Source organism: Populus nigra, chromosome 4 (genome assembly GCF_951802175.1).
Source record: "Populus nigra chromosome 4, ddPopNigr1.1, whole genome shotgun sequence".
Classification (NCBI taxonomy): Eukaryota; Viridiplantae; Streptophyta; class Magnoliopsida; order Malpighiales; family Salicaceae; genus Populus; species Populus nigra.
Genome location: NC_084855.1, coordinates 21,969,402 through 21,985,166, shown reverse-complemented (window position 1 = coordinate 21,985,166; position 15,765 = coordinate 21,969,402). Strand labels below are relative to the sequence as shown.

Here is a 15,765-nt window from a genome sequence, read left to right as displayed (position 1 = left end):
CCTTAATTTGAATACTCTTATTTACTTGCATGCCCCAGGTGACTTTGCAAAGTCCAACCTCGACATTTTTAGGCAATTATATTTATCAATTTCCCAGGTCATTCAAACACTGATACCCTTTACAAATCGAGTCTTATCAATCGTGTCTTATCAATCGTTCCAGGGCGTCCCAACGCGGACATCATAAGCCCAAGCTACTCTTGTAATTCATTTCTCGGCAATCCTATCATGGATGCCATTAGCCGTAGCTAATCTTGTAAATCATTTCCCGGCAATCCTATCACGGATGCCATTGGCCGAAGCTAATCTTGTAATTTATTTCTTGACAATCCTATCACGGATGCCTTAGCGTAGCTAATATTGTAATTTATTATATGGAAATGAACATGCATAGAAAGTAACATATGCGTAATGAATGAATATGGATTCTCTATAATAATTGGCTTGAAGGAATCTTAACCAAAAACTTCCTTGTGATTCAGGAGGAGCGACTAGGATTGGATCTTCTGTTTAGAGAGGTCACGAGACAGGCGGAGCATGTGCGTGATTTTCCCTCCTATTTGCACTTATGCAATATAAAGTTCTTCTGGTGAATGCAATTACAATAAATACCATGTTCAATGTAAATAAAGTCCAGCATATTTATAAGATTAGCTTTGGCTAATAGCATCCGTAATAGGATTGCCGGGAGATGAATTACAAGATTAACTATGACTAATGGCATCCATGATAGGAATGCCGCATTGCATAAGCATGTCTAATTTACATCATTATTTAATTCACAACATCTTTAATTCATGCTGCCTTTTTACTTCCCTAGAATTTATTTCATCTACGATACATTGGACTTCAGTTCATATAACACCTTTATTATATTGTGAAATTTTCTCAATTCATTATTCATTCCACTTGTTTCATGTTCACTTCTATTTATTATAATTTATCACATAACTTTCTGTAACTTTTATACTTGCAAGCCGTGCTCAAATTATCTTTCTTTTTCATTAAACTTTATTGGTAGGGCTAATTGAATACCTAATCATTAACATGTCAACACATTTAAACTCATATACACCTTGCTTCATTACATGTTATTATTAATACCAAATACATGATCTACTACTCGGCACAATGTTGCAAGGTATTTGAAAATTTATTTAATATCCAACACAACCAGCTTTATAAATAATGATTATTTGCTACTATCTTTTCTATATATTTACCACAATAATTACAAAACAATTAGTTTCTTATTTTATCCTTAACCTTCAAATCAGTATAATTATCACAAATTAACGACATACCAATATCCTCTTTAATCCAAACCAGGCATTTGTTTCATTACTAAATTATCTTGTCTCTCTAATTGTCCATTTACTAGGGCTTTAGTCTCATTAACTAAGGTAACTAGTTTTTTTTATTGTTCATTAACCAAGGCACTAGTCCTATTGATTAGTACGTAAAAGTGCATTTTTTTCAAGGTTTTATATTATCATTTTGCACTTGAAGTATCAATAACTCTTTAACTAAAGCATGTTTTATAATAACAAGTCTGATACTATAAGATACCTTTAATTTATGGTAAATATTTATCTTAAATGCAGGCCTATCACATAAATCAAAGGATTGATTGATGAGTTTAACTACTAAAATTGAGAAGACAAAGATAGGGTTAAGCTTAGAAAAGAGATGTTGGTTCAGTCCAAACTGGAACACTGTTCAGTTATTGGGTCATATCTAGAGCTGTAAATCTTAGATTTCATTTTGGTTTATATGGCTGGAAAGGTAAGACATAGTCCTAAAACATTCATAGGAGTCCAAGACTCAATTCTGCTGTCTAGAAGTCCAAATCTTAGCAACAACGGAGAAGTCAGAATATGTCTTGCAACCCAGGAATTGTTCAATATTCAGCCCATATCTCAAGTTCTAGAAGTCCAAATGCACAGATTTCTTTTTTTTTTTGGAAAGCTGAGACAATTTCCTAGAGCTTTCATGAGACAATCTATTCAAATTATGACGTTAGTAATGACGTTTTGTTTAAACAAGAAGATAAAGATTGTCACCAAGTCAAGATGTTGCCACCCACTCAACAATTAGTCATCAAATCAATAGTTCTAAATTTTGGCCTATAAAAGGAGGCATTTGCCATGCATTTAGGCATCTTGGTTTTCAGATCAATATCATGTTCTTGCTCTCTCTCTCTCTCTCTATATTTTTGTAATGCTTAAGTTTTATTTATCTTAATCTCCTGTTTATGCTTTTCATTTCCTTTCATTTACTTAGTTAACTTATATCTTATTTATGTTCTTATCTTGTTTATTTATATTTCTCTTCTTCATTATGTTTAGCTAAGTTTATTATGTCAAGGTAAAAAGGTTGCACTAATGGTGTAAGAATAAGTATAGCATAAACTCAACATGGACTTTAATTTTGATACTAACATGTTTTGTATTTGTTATCTTATTCACTCTTAATACTTTGCTTGTTAAATGGTTAATCTAGATTTATGTTGTATAACCTTGGTACAAAAAATACTTGGCATTTTCATAGCCCAAACCGTATGGTATAACCAACACCCGTGCTATGAAAGGAACTTGATTTGTTGTTAACATAAGTATAATCATGAATATCTGACAATATTTACAAGTATTAGCATTATTCGAATAAGATAACTAATGTAATCATGTTAACAATTTATAATCCGATTGGAACCTCATTTGTGTGTGGTTTCCAGTTGAGTAATAAAAGTTTATATTATACTTGTTTGAAATACCATTAATGGATCCTCTAACCTTGACAATTGTTTTCATCATTATTTAATCCTTATATTAATATCACATCTCAAAGCTCTCTTCAACTTATTATTATTATTATTATTATTATTATTATTATTATTATTATAGTTAACCTCCCTGTGGTTCGACCCCAGTCTTGCCGGGTTATTTATTACTTCGACACTCCTACACTTGGAAGAAGACATCAATCTTTTGGTCGTGTCACCTATTAACCAGGATAACTAGTTTCTCCAATAGCCCATTAACCAAGACACTAATCCCATTAACCAGGATAACTAGTTTCACCACCCATTGTCGGGCACTAGTCCCATTATTAGGTAACTAGTTCCATGCATATTAATATGAAAATAAGAACATGCTACATTTAACATATTTGCCATTACTTGGCATAATAAAGGTATCATGGTTTCAAAAACCTTTTTCACAACAATATTTGTTCATCTGTCGACTATCTCACACATTAGTTATTTTAGAGTTTTTGGCCGGTCGTCAGAAAATTCAAAATATAATTCTGACTTTACTATCACAAATAAAATAAATTCATAGTATGATTGTGAAAAGTATGTTGAACCCAAGGGGAATTCCATTTAATTTTCCTATAAATACTAAAATAAAAAAGAATAGGGATTTGAATAAAAAATTAAAGAAACAAAAATTTGAAAAAAATAATAATAAATTGATATGTCGTTAACTTAGTTCAAGGGTCCATACATCCATTCCTATAAATCTGTTGGTCATCAAAGTAAAATAAATATTCTTTCACGTCAAGCAAATAAATTTGATATCCCTTAAAGCTAAGAGAAATTGAGGATATTATGAGTAAATTAATTAGACAAAACTCTATAATCAATTTCTTACCATTAGGTAAATTTAATATTGAAACCAATTCACATTCACACTGTAAAACCTCTGGGTGAAAAATTATAAATTGACTAGTTCCATGTAAAATAAAAAGAAAAATATTGTAACTCTCGGTCGGGTTATTATAAAATTCTAAAAATTTATGTGGAGCCTTCTAATATGATTCCTTAGCTTGGGTTAAAATTTTAGAATTTTCAGAGAAATTCAGAAATTTGATGAAAAATCACAATTTGACTAGTTTTACGTTAGTGGACATAATTTTAAATCCGACCATCAAATTGAGCTGAAGTTTAATGAGGAACCTTAAAATATATTGAAAAAAATCCGGTTAAAATTTTAGGATGAACAGAGCTCGGTAGTGCTATCAAAGAATAAGGACCGTCAAATGGAAGCAAAAAGACTCAATAAGGGTAAAATGGTAATTTTCCATTAAAATTTAAACAAGACAGCCCCTTTTTTTGTTATGAACTGCCGACTGGGCAGTAACAAATGTGAAAAGAAAAAAAAATAAGAGAAGAACGTGAGAAGTTAAGAGAAAAACAAGAAAAGGTGAGAGAGAGCTTTGAAACTTGTAAGATTGAAAGACTTGGAACATTAAATTAAGGAAGAATCAAGTGAAGGAATATATAAGAAAGGTGCCACACTAAGAGGAGAAGAAAAGTTGAGAGAACTTAGATTGGTAAGCATGAAAAGTCTAGATTCTTACTTGAATGAAGTGTTTTTGGGTTTGTTTGAATAAGTTATCAAACAATGACAATTAAATTTGATTTAATTTCTCATAATCTTGATTTTTTTTTAAATTAGGGTTCTTATGAGAATTTGGGGATTTTGAGAAAAATAGTAAACATGATGGAATTGAGGTAGAATAGTATAGAAATAATGAATGTAAGTGGTAATCAAGAAAGAAATTGAATAATTTTGAAGAAAAGAACTTGTAATTAAGGATGAGGAAATATATGAATGAGGTTTTGATTGTTTTATGTTTGAGAAATGATGATCTTTATCTTATTTGAAGTATTCAAAATATGAACAAGTGAAGAAACATCATAAGAATGTGAAAAGAAGGAACGAATAAATGGTAGGAAAAGTTCATGGGAGAATTCTTTAAGTGAGTTAAAAGAAGAAAATTGATTAAAACTGTATGTTGAAAATGAGGTGACAAATGAATGAAAATTTTGATGTAAACTCCAATTAAATAAAAGATATTATGTGCTTCAAATTTAGGCATGTAGGAGAAATGATAATGGATTAATAATGTAGTGCAATCTGATTGATTCAGGAGTTGTACCGAGAGCAGGGCATCAGGTAGGAGGAGTAGGGCCATCATGAGCAGACGGTACATGATTTCATCACTTTCTTTTAAAATTCAAAATTTCATTATTAGTTATGAGTTGTTTAAGACATGTTGGTATGGGATTACCGGTTGGTTAGTATGAATTACCGGTTAGCATAGAATTACTGGTTAGTATGGGATTACCGGTTGGTTAGTATGAATTACCGGTTAGTATAGAATTACTGGTTGGTTAGTGAATTACCGGTTGGTATGGAATTACCGGTTGGTTGGTATGAATTACCGGTTAGTATAGAATTACTAATTGGTATGGGATTACCGGTTGTATTGGCTATTGATAGAGAATAGTAGGATGTTGGGTAATTCGTATGGAATTACCGGTTATATTGGCTATTGGTAGAGAATAGCCAGATGTTGGGTAATTCGTATAGAATTACCGGTTAGATTGTTAGCTATTTAAGAGGGTTAGCCGAGTTTGAGGTAAAATTATGAACTACCAAAGTAAAAGTTAAGCAATGAGTGTTGGTTACAGAGGTCCTATAAGTGTAGGATTAATAAATTTTGAATGGGTTATTAATGTTGATATATAGTAAGTTGGAGATGAAAGATAATTTGATATATTTTGAAGACTTGTGAACATAATAGCTTTATCATCTTTAATGTGTTATCTTCCTTATTTCTTATTAATGTTATGAATACAGGTTTTTCACGAGGTGATGCGAAGCGTTAAATATAGGCTTTGTGTTTTAATCTGTTTATTTTGTGGGATGTAATATATTTGCTTTATATGTAATTTGTATTATATGTAGATTGTAATATATGTATCATGAAGATGTTTGCTTTTGGTACTTATACATTTAAAATATATGAGTAAGGAACTAATATTATTAAACTATTCAAAATGAATATTTAATAATTATAATCATGCATGTTTAAAAGATGGAAGCATGTTAATGTAATAATTAATTCAATATGAATCTTTTAAGTTTATAATTGTTTGTAGTTAATGTGTTATTTGTTGATGATGTAAGGTTGAGAAAATACAATAAAGTATAGTTATGTGAAATATTATTTGATGAGATAGGATATGATCCAGGATGGTTGGATCAAAGTGAAAGTTTTGAGTATTGTGATTGAATGAAGTCTAGTCGATAACTTGGTAACGTTAGAAAACAAAGGAAACTCTGCCGAAATTTCAATAAAAAAAATTCTATAATCTTAGACATATTATTCAATACTTGATATTAATAAAGAAATGTTTGAGTTTTCATGACATTATAATTTAAAGGTGTTACACACACGACAGTAGTCTTAGGAGTAAAGTTTGTGAAATTAGGAGTTTGATGTATTTTATGAATTATACAAGACCAAGTATTACATACTTAAATAGCAAATTGAATAAAATTATCAATAATCTTAGTATGAATTATTAAAAAGTAATAAAATAAGATATTTAAATATTTGAAGTGTACCTTGAACTATGGATTGCATTATATTGGGTACCTAATGGTATTAGAAGGGTAATGTAACCTGAATTGAATATATTATACCAAGGATTAAAAAACCACTAGTGGGTATGTTTTCATACTCGATGGAGTAGCTATGTGTTGGAAATTTTCTAAGAAAATATGCATTGCAAGATTTATAATGGAATTAGATTTTATAGCTCTTGATAAAGTTAGAGAGAAACCCATGTGACTTATGAATTTCTTAAAGGATATTCTATGTTGGCTAATGCTAGTGTCTACAATCTATATTCATGTGACAAATAGTTAGCAATTATAATGCCACAAAATAGTATGTATAATGATAAATAGATATATACATCATAAACAAAATACTATTAATGTACTCTTAATTATTTTTATATCTTGACTTATGAACTAGAATATGGTATAATACTTTTAATAATAAATTATCTATATAAGTGAAAAATATGGTTATGTTTTTGAAAATTTTAAAATGTTTAAATTCTCTAAATACTTGTGAAACTAAGAATTATTTAGGGCTAAAAAATAAATTGAATCATAAGAACTAAAGAAAACTCTAAGAAGAGAACTAATTTAGTATTCTTTTGATTGACATGAAAAGTTAAATATTTCAATACATTACTTTCACTAATAAATCTAATAATATATATAGAGTATGTTACAGTAAGATCTACCTCTAATCAGTAATTGATATTTTTCCAATTTAGCTCTAGCTGCTTAACATTTTTGAATCAAAGGAGAGGAGGGGGGAATCAGAAATTGATTTTATTGTCATGAGGAGGGAGTATTAAGAAACTTCAGCAGGGAAATCTTTTCCTTAAGCTGATGAAATGGTGTGCCCATCGGAGCTCGGGCTACCTTGTCGTTTGATATCAATACTCTTTGGTTTAATCATCTCCTTAATCTCTGCCTCTTTCTTGTCTACAAAAGCGATCAATTTCTTGACGCTAGTTGAGCAAACGGAGCGTTGAGGCCTTGGTGGCTGAATCTCATCCACCTCTGCCGCCTCACCATCTTCTGGAGTAAATTTACGGTACTGACAAATGATATTACAGAAGAACACGACAAGGGAAATGGAGCACGCAATGCCGCAGATAAGAAACAGACCCCAGAAACTCTTCAGGGAGAGATGATTTTCATCAATTTCATTGCCTTGCGCCGAGCAATCCGCATGTGTCAGCCATTTGTTGTGGATTTTTTGGAGATCACCATTTTCTGAAAGTCGAAGAATGGCAGTTGACAAGTCAACTGCTAGAGGGGAGTCCCTTTGAAACGCCTGTAACAAGAAAATCTGATTGTAAGAAAATTTCTGGAGTTCCCTACAGACATTTCATATCCAATTCTGGACTTTGACTGCAAGCATTTCAAGTTCTATTGAAAGCATACCACCAGTCCTTGGGTCCTAGTCTCTCCCTTCATAACAGGGAGATTCTGTGTTAACTTACTAAGTACTGGTTCTAACTTAAGAGAGGTAGAGATCAAGAAAGTGAGAGGTTGTCCCCTTTATGGTCGCCCATCCATTGGAGAAAGAACACAAAATGAAGGAAAAATATCAAATGCCTATTATTTTGCCCAAATAAGCTGAAAACAAGGATGCAGCATATATCCATGCGAAAGAAATCATTTATAGAAATCTAGCAAATCCTAGGTACAAGATTAGTTGCACTAATGATGTTTTCAAGCTTAGACTGACAAATAACGTAGATACTTACAAATCCCCATCCACTTTTTGTGAATTCTTGCCCCACAATTTTAAATGCACAATTGGAGGCAGACAAGAAGAGCTCAATGTAAGGAAGCTCGTCAACAATGGCAGCCACACCACCACGATTTGGTCCAAGTTGAAGGAAAGTACTGTATTCCTCCTGGCTTTTCAATATTACAAGTCTAGATTCTGCGATGTTGAGCTCGTCGATCAGGTAGTTCCTTGCAAATGACCCATCTTGAACTCCAATTGGTTCATTACCCGCGGCCAAGCTGTCAATCCCTTCAATCCGTGATGTTAACTGCTGCACTGTGAGGATGGATGTCAAACTTGCTGTGTAGCTTGAATTGATAATCAACACTACAAATAGCCAAATGATCAGCACAAATCGTCCCAAGGTGCTCAAAGTGTTCTCTCCTGCACCACGTCCAAGCAGCTGAGATTGTTAGGAGTTTCCACTAGAAAGCTTATGTGAAGGACCAAGTAAAGAGAGAATGAATTGATAGGCATAGCTCACTTACTGTGTGAAAAAAACATTGTTGAGAAACTAAACCTGCAAGATCAACACATATGTCTATTAGAGGCATTCTAATATTTGTGAAGCAAAGCACATAACATAAATGTACCTCCTTGGCAGAAGAATGCTTAAAACTAAGGCTTTACACCAGCTGACTACATTGTGCCTACTACTGCCTAAATATATTTACTTATCGTTGATTACTAGCATGTTCCACATTCTATCATGATCTGTTAGACTGCTTTCTTTGAACTAAAACGAACCGACATCATGATCTCTCAGCTACTTTCATGCTATATGCATACTAAAATAGTGATTTTCATTGCATGTACTTCTACTTCATGTATTAGTTCTGCGGGATCACCAGGACACCTCAAGGCACCTGTGCAGCAGTGAGGGACGTTGCCTAATTGCTCTGAAATTACGACTAAAAAGAAGTGCAACTTTAACAAAACCAGGGCCTATCAAATACCAACGACTTCAAAGCATGCTAACCAGAATATTGTCATAAGTTGTTGCCTTGGTGAACCCCTGAATTCATGATTGATTCGGTGTTCAAGAATCCAGACTACAGCTCCCACGAGAAGAAAGAAGGCACCTGTGACAAGCCACATTTGAAAAGTAAATGGCTTAAGGAAAGCCCAGGGGCTAGACTTCACCTCCTTGACCGGAGCTACTACAACCAGCCCTGATTCCATAAAAGGCTGTGTAAAATCGACAATCTTTGTCCTATTTGTGACTATTGTAACATCTCCAACAGCTGCATCATAGCGCTGAAGAGGAAGAGAGCAAACAAAAAAAACTACTATAATGTAACCATCAAAGGTATAGCTCCAAAATAATGAAAAAACTAAGTTACAGATTATAGCCAGATACTCACATCTTCCGCAACCGCTTGGACAATCTCATTGTAGACTGGATTTCTCTTGCCATCTCCGTGTAACATGTATATGTGCGGGACAGGATATGGCAGCAAGTTTACTGCAGCTTCGAAGACGTCAATGCAGTATCCCCTAACCCCTGGGGGATTCTTGTCTTGAGAGACAAATTGTACATAACTAACGCGATTGGGCACTGCAATGCGCAGTGGCTTCCCATTTTCAGGGAATACCCATCCTCGAGGTACAAGCGAAGTTTCACCAGGCCATATTGCACTGTAAAGATGTTGACTACTGGCAGAAGTGTTTTTAGGCTTTGTATATAAGACCTCTGGAGTAACAGTTGAGAGACCAGAGTAATTTGACCAATAACCAATCCTTCTGGACCCTGTCCCACCAATGTTAAGAACATCATAGGCTGGATGAACCAAGTTCTTATCCACGTTAAATTGAATTTGACCACTTAGACCAGTGAAGTTCATTCTAAGAAGTGTCTGGAGAAACTCTTGGCCTCCATCAAAAATACGCATTGATGATAAGTTCAGTGCGCTTCCATTTGTGTCTTTCAACTTTGGATCACTTGAGTATGATAGATTTCTACCTTCATTGAGAAAAACATCAAGAGCTCGGGCAGCTAACCATACTGTATCATAGGCATAGAGTGCATAAGAATTGAAACCAGAAGCACCAGTGCTCTTCTTGTGGTTTAGGCTGCTCCACTTAGACATAAATTTTTTCTTGAGATCAGTATCTTGAGTGTGATGGCGAAGAGCAATAACCCCTTGCAAAAGATTCATTGTGTCAGTGTCAACTGGTTCTAATGCATTTAAAACCGAAGGTAGCCAATCTGTAGCAATCCAAACATAGCCTTTGGTCATCATATGAAGACTTCTAGCAGTAGAAAAAAGTGACAAACCAGAATCAGGATTTACATGTACAACGTAAACCCGAGATTCCATCTGGTTAACTTTAAGTAACAAGTCGGAGATTTGACTTCTAGAAGCTCTTGGGGCGAGGGCAGCCTTGTAAGAGATCTTGGCACGCTTCATTGCCAGGGCATCACCCAGTATAGATATCCCACTTCTTCCATAATCATCATCCACAAAAATGGCAATCACCTCTCGCCACCCAAAATACGTAACGATATCAGCAATTGCATACATCTGGAAATAGTCATTCTGTGTGGTGCGGAGGAAATATGGGTACTGTAATGCAGAAAGGGTGGGATCTGTTGCTGCAAATGACAAAAGTGGAACATGAAGTTCGTTGACAACATGAGATATGATATGAGCTATTCCAGAAGATTGGGGGCCAATTACAGCAACAACGTCATTTACCATCAGCTGCAAAACTGCATCATGGGCAAGGAAACGTCCATCAAAATCTTCATCAAAATGTTCTTTCTGTGTTGCAAAGGGAAGGATGTTGTGCACATGATCCTAGTGTGTTCTTTTCTTGTTCGAGACTCCTATTTAAACAGGATCTAATAGTCACACTTACCAGTTAGTTGGCATGAACATCTCAACAAAATTCAAGGTAGATATGATTTGAATTATGTCCTCACTCCAAAATTTGCCTATAATTACAGCCACCAAACATGAGCTTCAAATTTGTTTCACAAAATTTGTTTCACATTTGAAATTACAACATTTCCATGGCTTTCAAAGTTGTGAAAAAAATAAAGGGAGATTTTTGCAGGCATTGATGATAAATGCTAGCACTACTGAACCCAAGACAATCATACAGCTACACCAATATAGTTCAAAGCTGCATCTTTGGAGCTAGAGACAGTATTAATCATATTCTGTCAATGGAAATTGTAACTGCAAAGCTAGTAAGGAAAATGGAGCTTAAGCACTAAACCATAGCAGGCATTGGAAACAGACACTGCAATTACAACAAGAGTGCCAGAATTTGAAGGGAAAAAAAGGCAAAGCAATCCCAGATTCAAAGACAGGAAAAAGAATATCTTGAAAATGATATTGTGAAAGAAATACCTTCAACAGTTGCAAGAAATCCACTGCAATTAGTGTTGTGAGAAATAAGGTTCAATCTAGTCCAAGGAAGAATGGTTGGATCAGAATTGACATCATCAACAGCAGCTGCAATAGCTGGCCCAGCTGCTCTTCCTATCACAGAATCATAAGTATATAAAGTTCCTATATTTGCAACACTCGGCCTTGAAGAAGAGGAAGAAGAAACATTAGTTCCATTTGCCTTTGCAGGTGCCTGACCAAAAACAACTTCAATGGGCACACAAATACCAGCAATCAACATCAACAACAACATTCTTTTCATACTAGCCCTACCACCTGAAATATTCAACAAAGACATGGCCATGGCATCTAACCAAGCTTGCAAATTTAATTAAAAATATAAAAATGATTCTCCAAGTCCAACCACCATTTAGTTTCTTCAATATAACAAGCACCTGCCAATGATACAACAGGCAACATATATATCAACGAACATCAAGAACAGAAATATGATTAACAAGAAAATATATTAAAGTAGAAGAACTAGTTGTGAAGCGCACATGCAAGAGAAGAAAACAGATACGGGAGGATAATAACTAAGAAGAGAGATGGAGAAATATTTTGGTGTGGCTTTAAGGTTAAGCTATGGTAGCATATATTATTTACCTTGAAACCCACCGAATATGGAAACTAGCTAATTAGAGAGCTTTGAACAGTTCGAGTGCATCATAGTTAAACTCTGGAGATGAGATGAAAAGGAGCTCTAATTAAAAAGTCTTGCAAGCTCAAGTAAGGAATGATTCTCTCTTTCTCTCATGTCGGCTTTAATATAATTATATAAATTATAGTAATATAATAATAGTAATATTTAATTAATATTAATATTCAGAATATGAAACCTTAACTTTCTACTCTCTGTTTTTTTAAAAGGTAGAAATTCATTATGTCATCCCTCAAGTTTTAAAAATTAGTTAAATCACCTTTTTTTTTAACTCAGCATAGTTTGGGATATCAACTCTTACGTTTTGAATCTATAGTCATATACATGAATGGTGACTTTTAGGGATAGCAAGTTTGCTTAAACTCGATAGATGTTGCCCGAATGCATGTATTTGTTTTCAATACTTTCCTTATTTGATAGATAATTGATAAAATATAAATAGTATGAATGAAATCCATTTAAAACCAACTCCATATATATATTTGATTGTTTTGGAATTAATATTTGTTTTTTTTCACTTTTTTTTTATTTAAAATATAAATATTATGAATGAATTTCTCAAAAACTTATTTGGATTTGTTTGGGAATTAGTGTTGGTGCTTCTTTCTTCACTTTTTTTTATGGGATGATGTCAATTTTATGCCTAAGATCATGATGTTATTGGATTAATCTTGTTTAAATTATTATTTTTTCGTTGCTTTATTTAAAAAAAATATCATTCTTTGACATTGAGTTGTTATATAATTGACATTCATGATTTTATTCAATTTACTCTTGTCAGAATTATTTTGACATACTAATCCAGATGTGCTTGATTAGAGCTTTTTCACCTTTTTTATTGTCATTTTCTTTGTCTTATTTACAATTATTGTATTTTTTAAAAAAAAATTCATGTTATTAAATTAATCAGGCTTGTTAAACTGTTTTTTTTTATTTTGTATTTTTTTAAACACTTGCATTGTCTTAATATGTTTTTTTATATTAAAAAAAATCAGATAGCCAAGCGGCATAGCACAAGTTACCTATGCATACTTTAATATTAACATAACTCTCTCTTTCTCATATATATATATATATATATATATATAACTTTTTTAATTTATATTGAATAATAAATCATACTTGTATAATTGATTTTTTAAATATAATGAATAGAAAATGAATATGTTAGAAACTCGATTGTGGATAACTATAGCCATCTCTAGTTGCTCTGTTCATCAGAGTATGATTTGAACACATTGGGACATCTGATGAACATAAGTTGCAAGAGTGACCACATGCCACTACATATTGACCGTATAAGGGTTGTTATGCTCATAATTATACTACAATCGTTAATTTAATAAATTTTCGAAACTTGGGAGATAAAGCTATGAATTAGATTTTTTTTTTCATTACCCAAGTTGTGGTTAAGATTCGGTCCACGTGATCTGGAAAGTTGAGAGATGACAACAGTAATTGATGTTTTCATACCTAACGGCTCTTCTACTTCTTACATTAAATTAAAAATATTGTCCTTAAAAGAAGTGGGTCCAGTGTGAAACATGTGGGCATATATTATTCATTTGCTGATATATTGTAATATTTGACCGCACGACAAAAACCCAAAAAAATTGGAATTCGGTCTTCAGCTGCTCTTTTAGAATATTTTTGTCTCTAGAATTTCACAAAAATAAAATAAAATAATATAGAAAACATTTAGGAAAGTAGTACAGTTTAAAGAGCGTAAATAATATTATTCATGACTCTCTTAAATTTTAAAAATATATTGATACAATTTACAAAAAAAAAAAAAAAAGCAAATAGGAGAGACAAAAAAACAAAGAATGAAAGAAAGAAAAAGACTTTAGAAATACACTGAAATTTCGATAACGACACCACTAATATTATTGAAAAGATATTGACTAGATGAATCTAAAAACACTAAAGAAAGTCAAGAATGATGACCAGAGTAAGTGTTCAAATATGTCAGGGCTCATTTGTCTTTGGATAGCTCGCGTACCACACTTTGGTCACCATTGATGACCTTCTTTGATGTTATTTGATTAGTTTTGTCGAGATCTTTCTAACGGTATCATTAATGTTATCATTGGAGTTTTGATGTGTCTCCAAATTATTATTTTTTACTATCTTCTCTCTCTTCACAAATTACAAGAAGAAGAGAAAGAAAAAAAAAAGATCCCAGGAGCATACTGAAGCTTTAGTTACAACAACACTAGTACCGTTAGAAAGATCTCGAAGAGATAAATTCAACGACATAAAAAAAGATTATTAATGGTGATCGGAGTATGCCACAAATGCCTCGACATATTTAGATGGCTTGTATGACTCATTTCAATTGTCGTTGGTGACCTTCTTATTATTTTTGGATTCATCTTGTTGATATTTTTCAACGATATCAGCGATATCATTATCAGAATTTTAATATCTTTAAAATAATTATTTATATATATAAATTATATCAGTTTATTTTTAGAATTTAAAAATATCGCAAATGATATCTTTAAAATCCGAGGTCAAATCGAGGGGTTGAGTTGAGTTGGCTTTGGAGACCGTTAATATGCTGCCCAGTTCTCTTGTAAAATAAAATACACGCATTCACGAGCTAGCATGACATAACTATGTGATCTTTGTCAGGCCCCATGAATTGTCGTCCGTTGGCTTCGATGCATGTTCCGTAATTATATCTGTCAATGTTCTTGCTTCCTTCTTGCTTCCCAGCACAAGTTCCCAACACAGACGTCGGTTTTCAACTCTACTACATGACAAATTATAGGTACCTGATCATCCTGTCCAATAAAATCCCCCATTCTATTTTCTACGCCTGTCGAGGAGTGGCTGCTCTGCTCACCCCCACCTACCAGCACAATACTGGAGTTTTTAAAAATTCCGTTTTTTTTAATTAATAAATTTGTAATGTTTTTGAATTGTTTTAATGTATTAAAAAATATTTTAATATATTTTTAAATAAAAAATATTTTAAAAAACTACTATTATTATTGTCTCAAATACTCCATGAAAACAATTAAATGACAAAATCTAAATCAGACCAACAATATAATCTAGATAGACCGATAGCAATTCATATAGTATATATATTATCTTGATGTATAAAAAATAACTTGTAAAATTATATCAGTATTTTATATTTATTTTTATTAATTTAATTCAATAGAATGGAATGCTTATATGTTTGTTGCATAGACATCTTAGTAAAGTATAAGATAAAGGGTTAAAAATTTTTTTTAAAAAAATCGTTAGCTAGTTTTATGATAGGGCCACTTTCTTTATTATTTTTTGCATAATTATTTTTATTGTATTATTTCTTTAATTGTTAAGATTTTTTAAGCTTTTGAGGAGTTCTAAAAAACCAGTGCATAATTTAGTAAAAATTATTACTGGAATGTTACATCATCCAGTCTTTTATGTATGACTTAACCCCAAAGACGGGTTTCTATGTCTGACTAACTGACATAGAAGAATGTAAAATTATAATTAACCCTAAATCAACCTTGAATAAAATTCATAACC

General features: G+C 32.6%; 1 protein-coding gene across 3 annotated transcripts; it reads right to left on the bottom strand.

Moving 5' to 3' along the window:
- Positions 1-6,994: 6,994 nt before the first annotated feature.
- On the bottom strand, positions 6,995-12,322 carry LOC133692581 (glutamate receptor 3.4-like). Of its 3 annotated transcripts, none has more exons than XM_062113638.1 (7): positions 12,180-12,322; positions 11,535-11,968; positions 9,540-10,888; positions 9,155-9,432; positions 8,664-8,695; positions 8,150-8,559; positions 6,995-7,713 (listed from the first exon to the last, which is right to left on the bottom strand). In XM_062113638.1, the coding sequence occupies exons 2-7, from the start codon at positions 11,875-11,877 to the stop codon at positions 7,255-7,257; spliced, it is 2,871 nt and encodes a 956-aa protein (XP_061969622.1). In that variant the 5' UTR covers positions 11,878-11,968; positions 12,180-12,322; the 3' UTR covers positions 6,995-7,254. The 3 variants fall into 3 exon arrangements, with proteins under 3 accessions (XP_061969622.1, XP_061969623.1, XP_061969624.1); XM_062113639.1 differs by lacking the exon at positions 12,180-12,322 and adding an exon at positions 12,074-12,177; XM_062113640.1 differs by lacking the exon at positions 6,995-7,713 and having other exon boundaries at positions 8,292-8,578.
- Between the last annotated feature and the right edge of the window lie 3,443 nt (positions 12,323-15,765).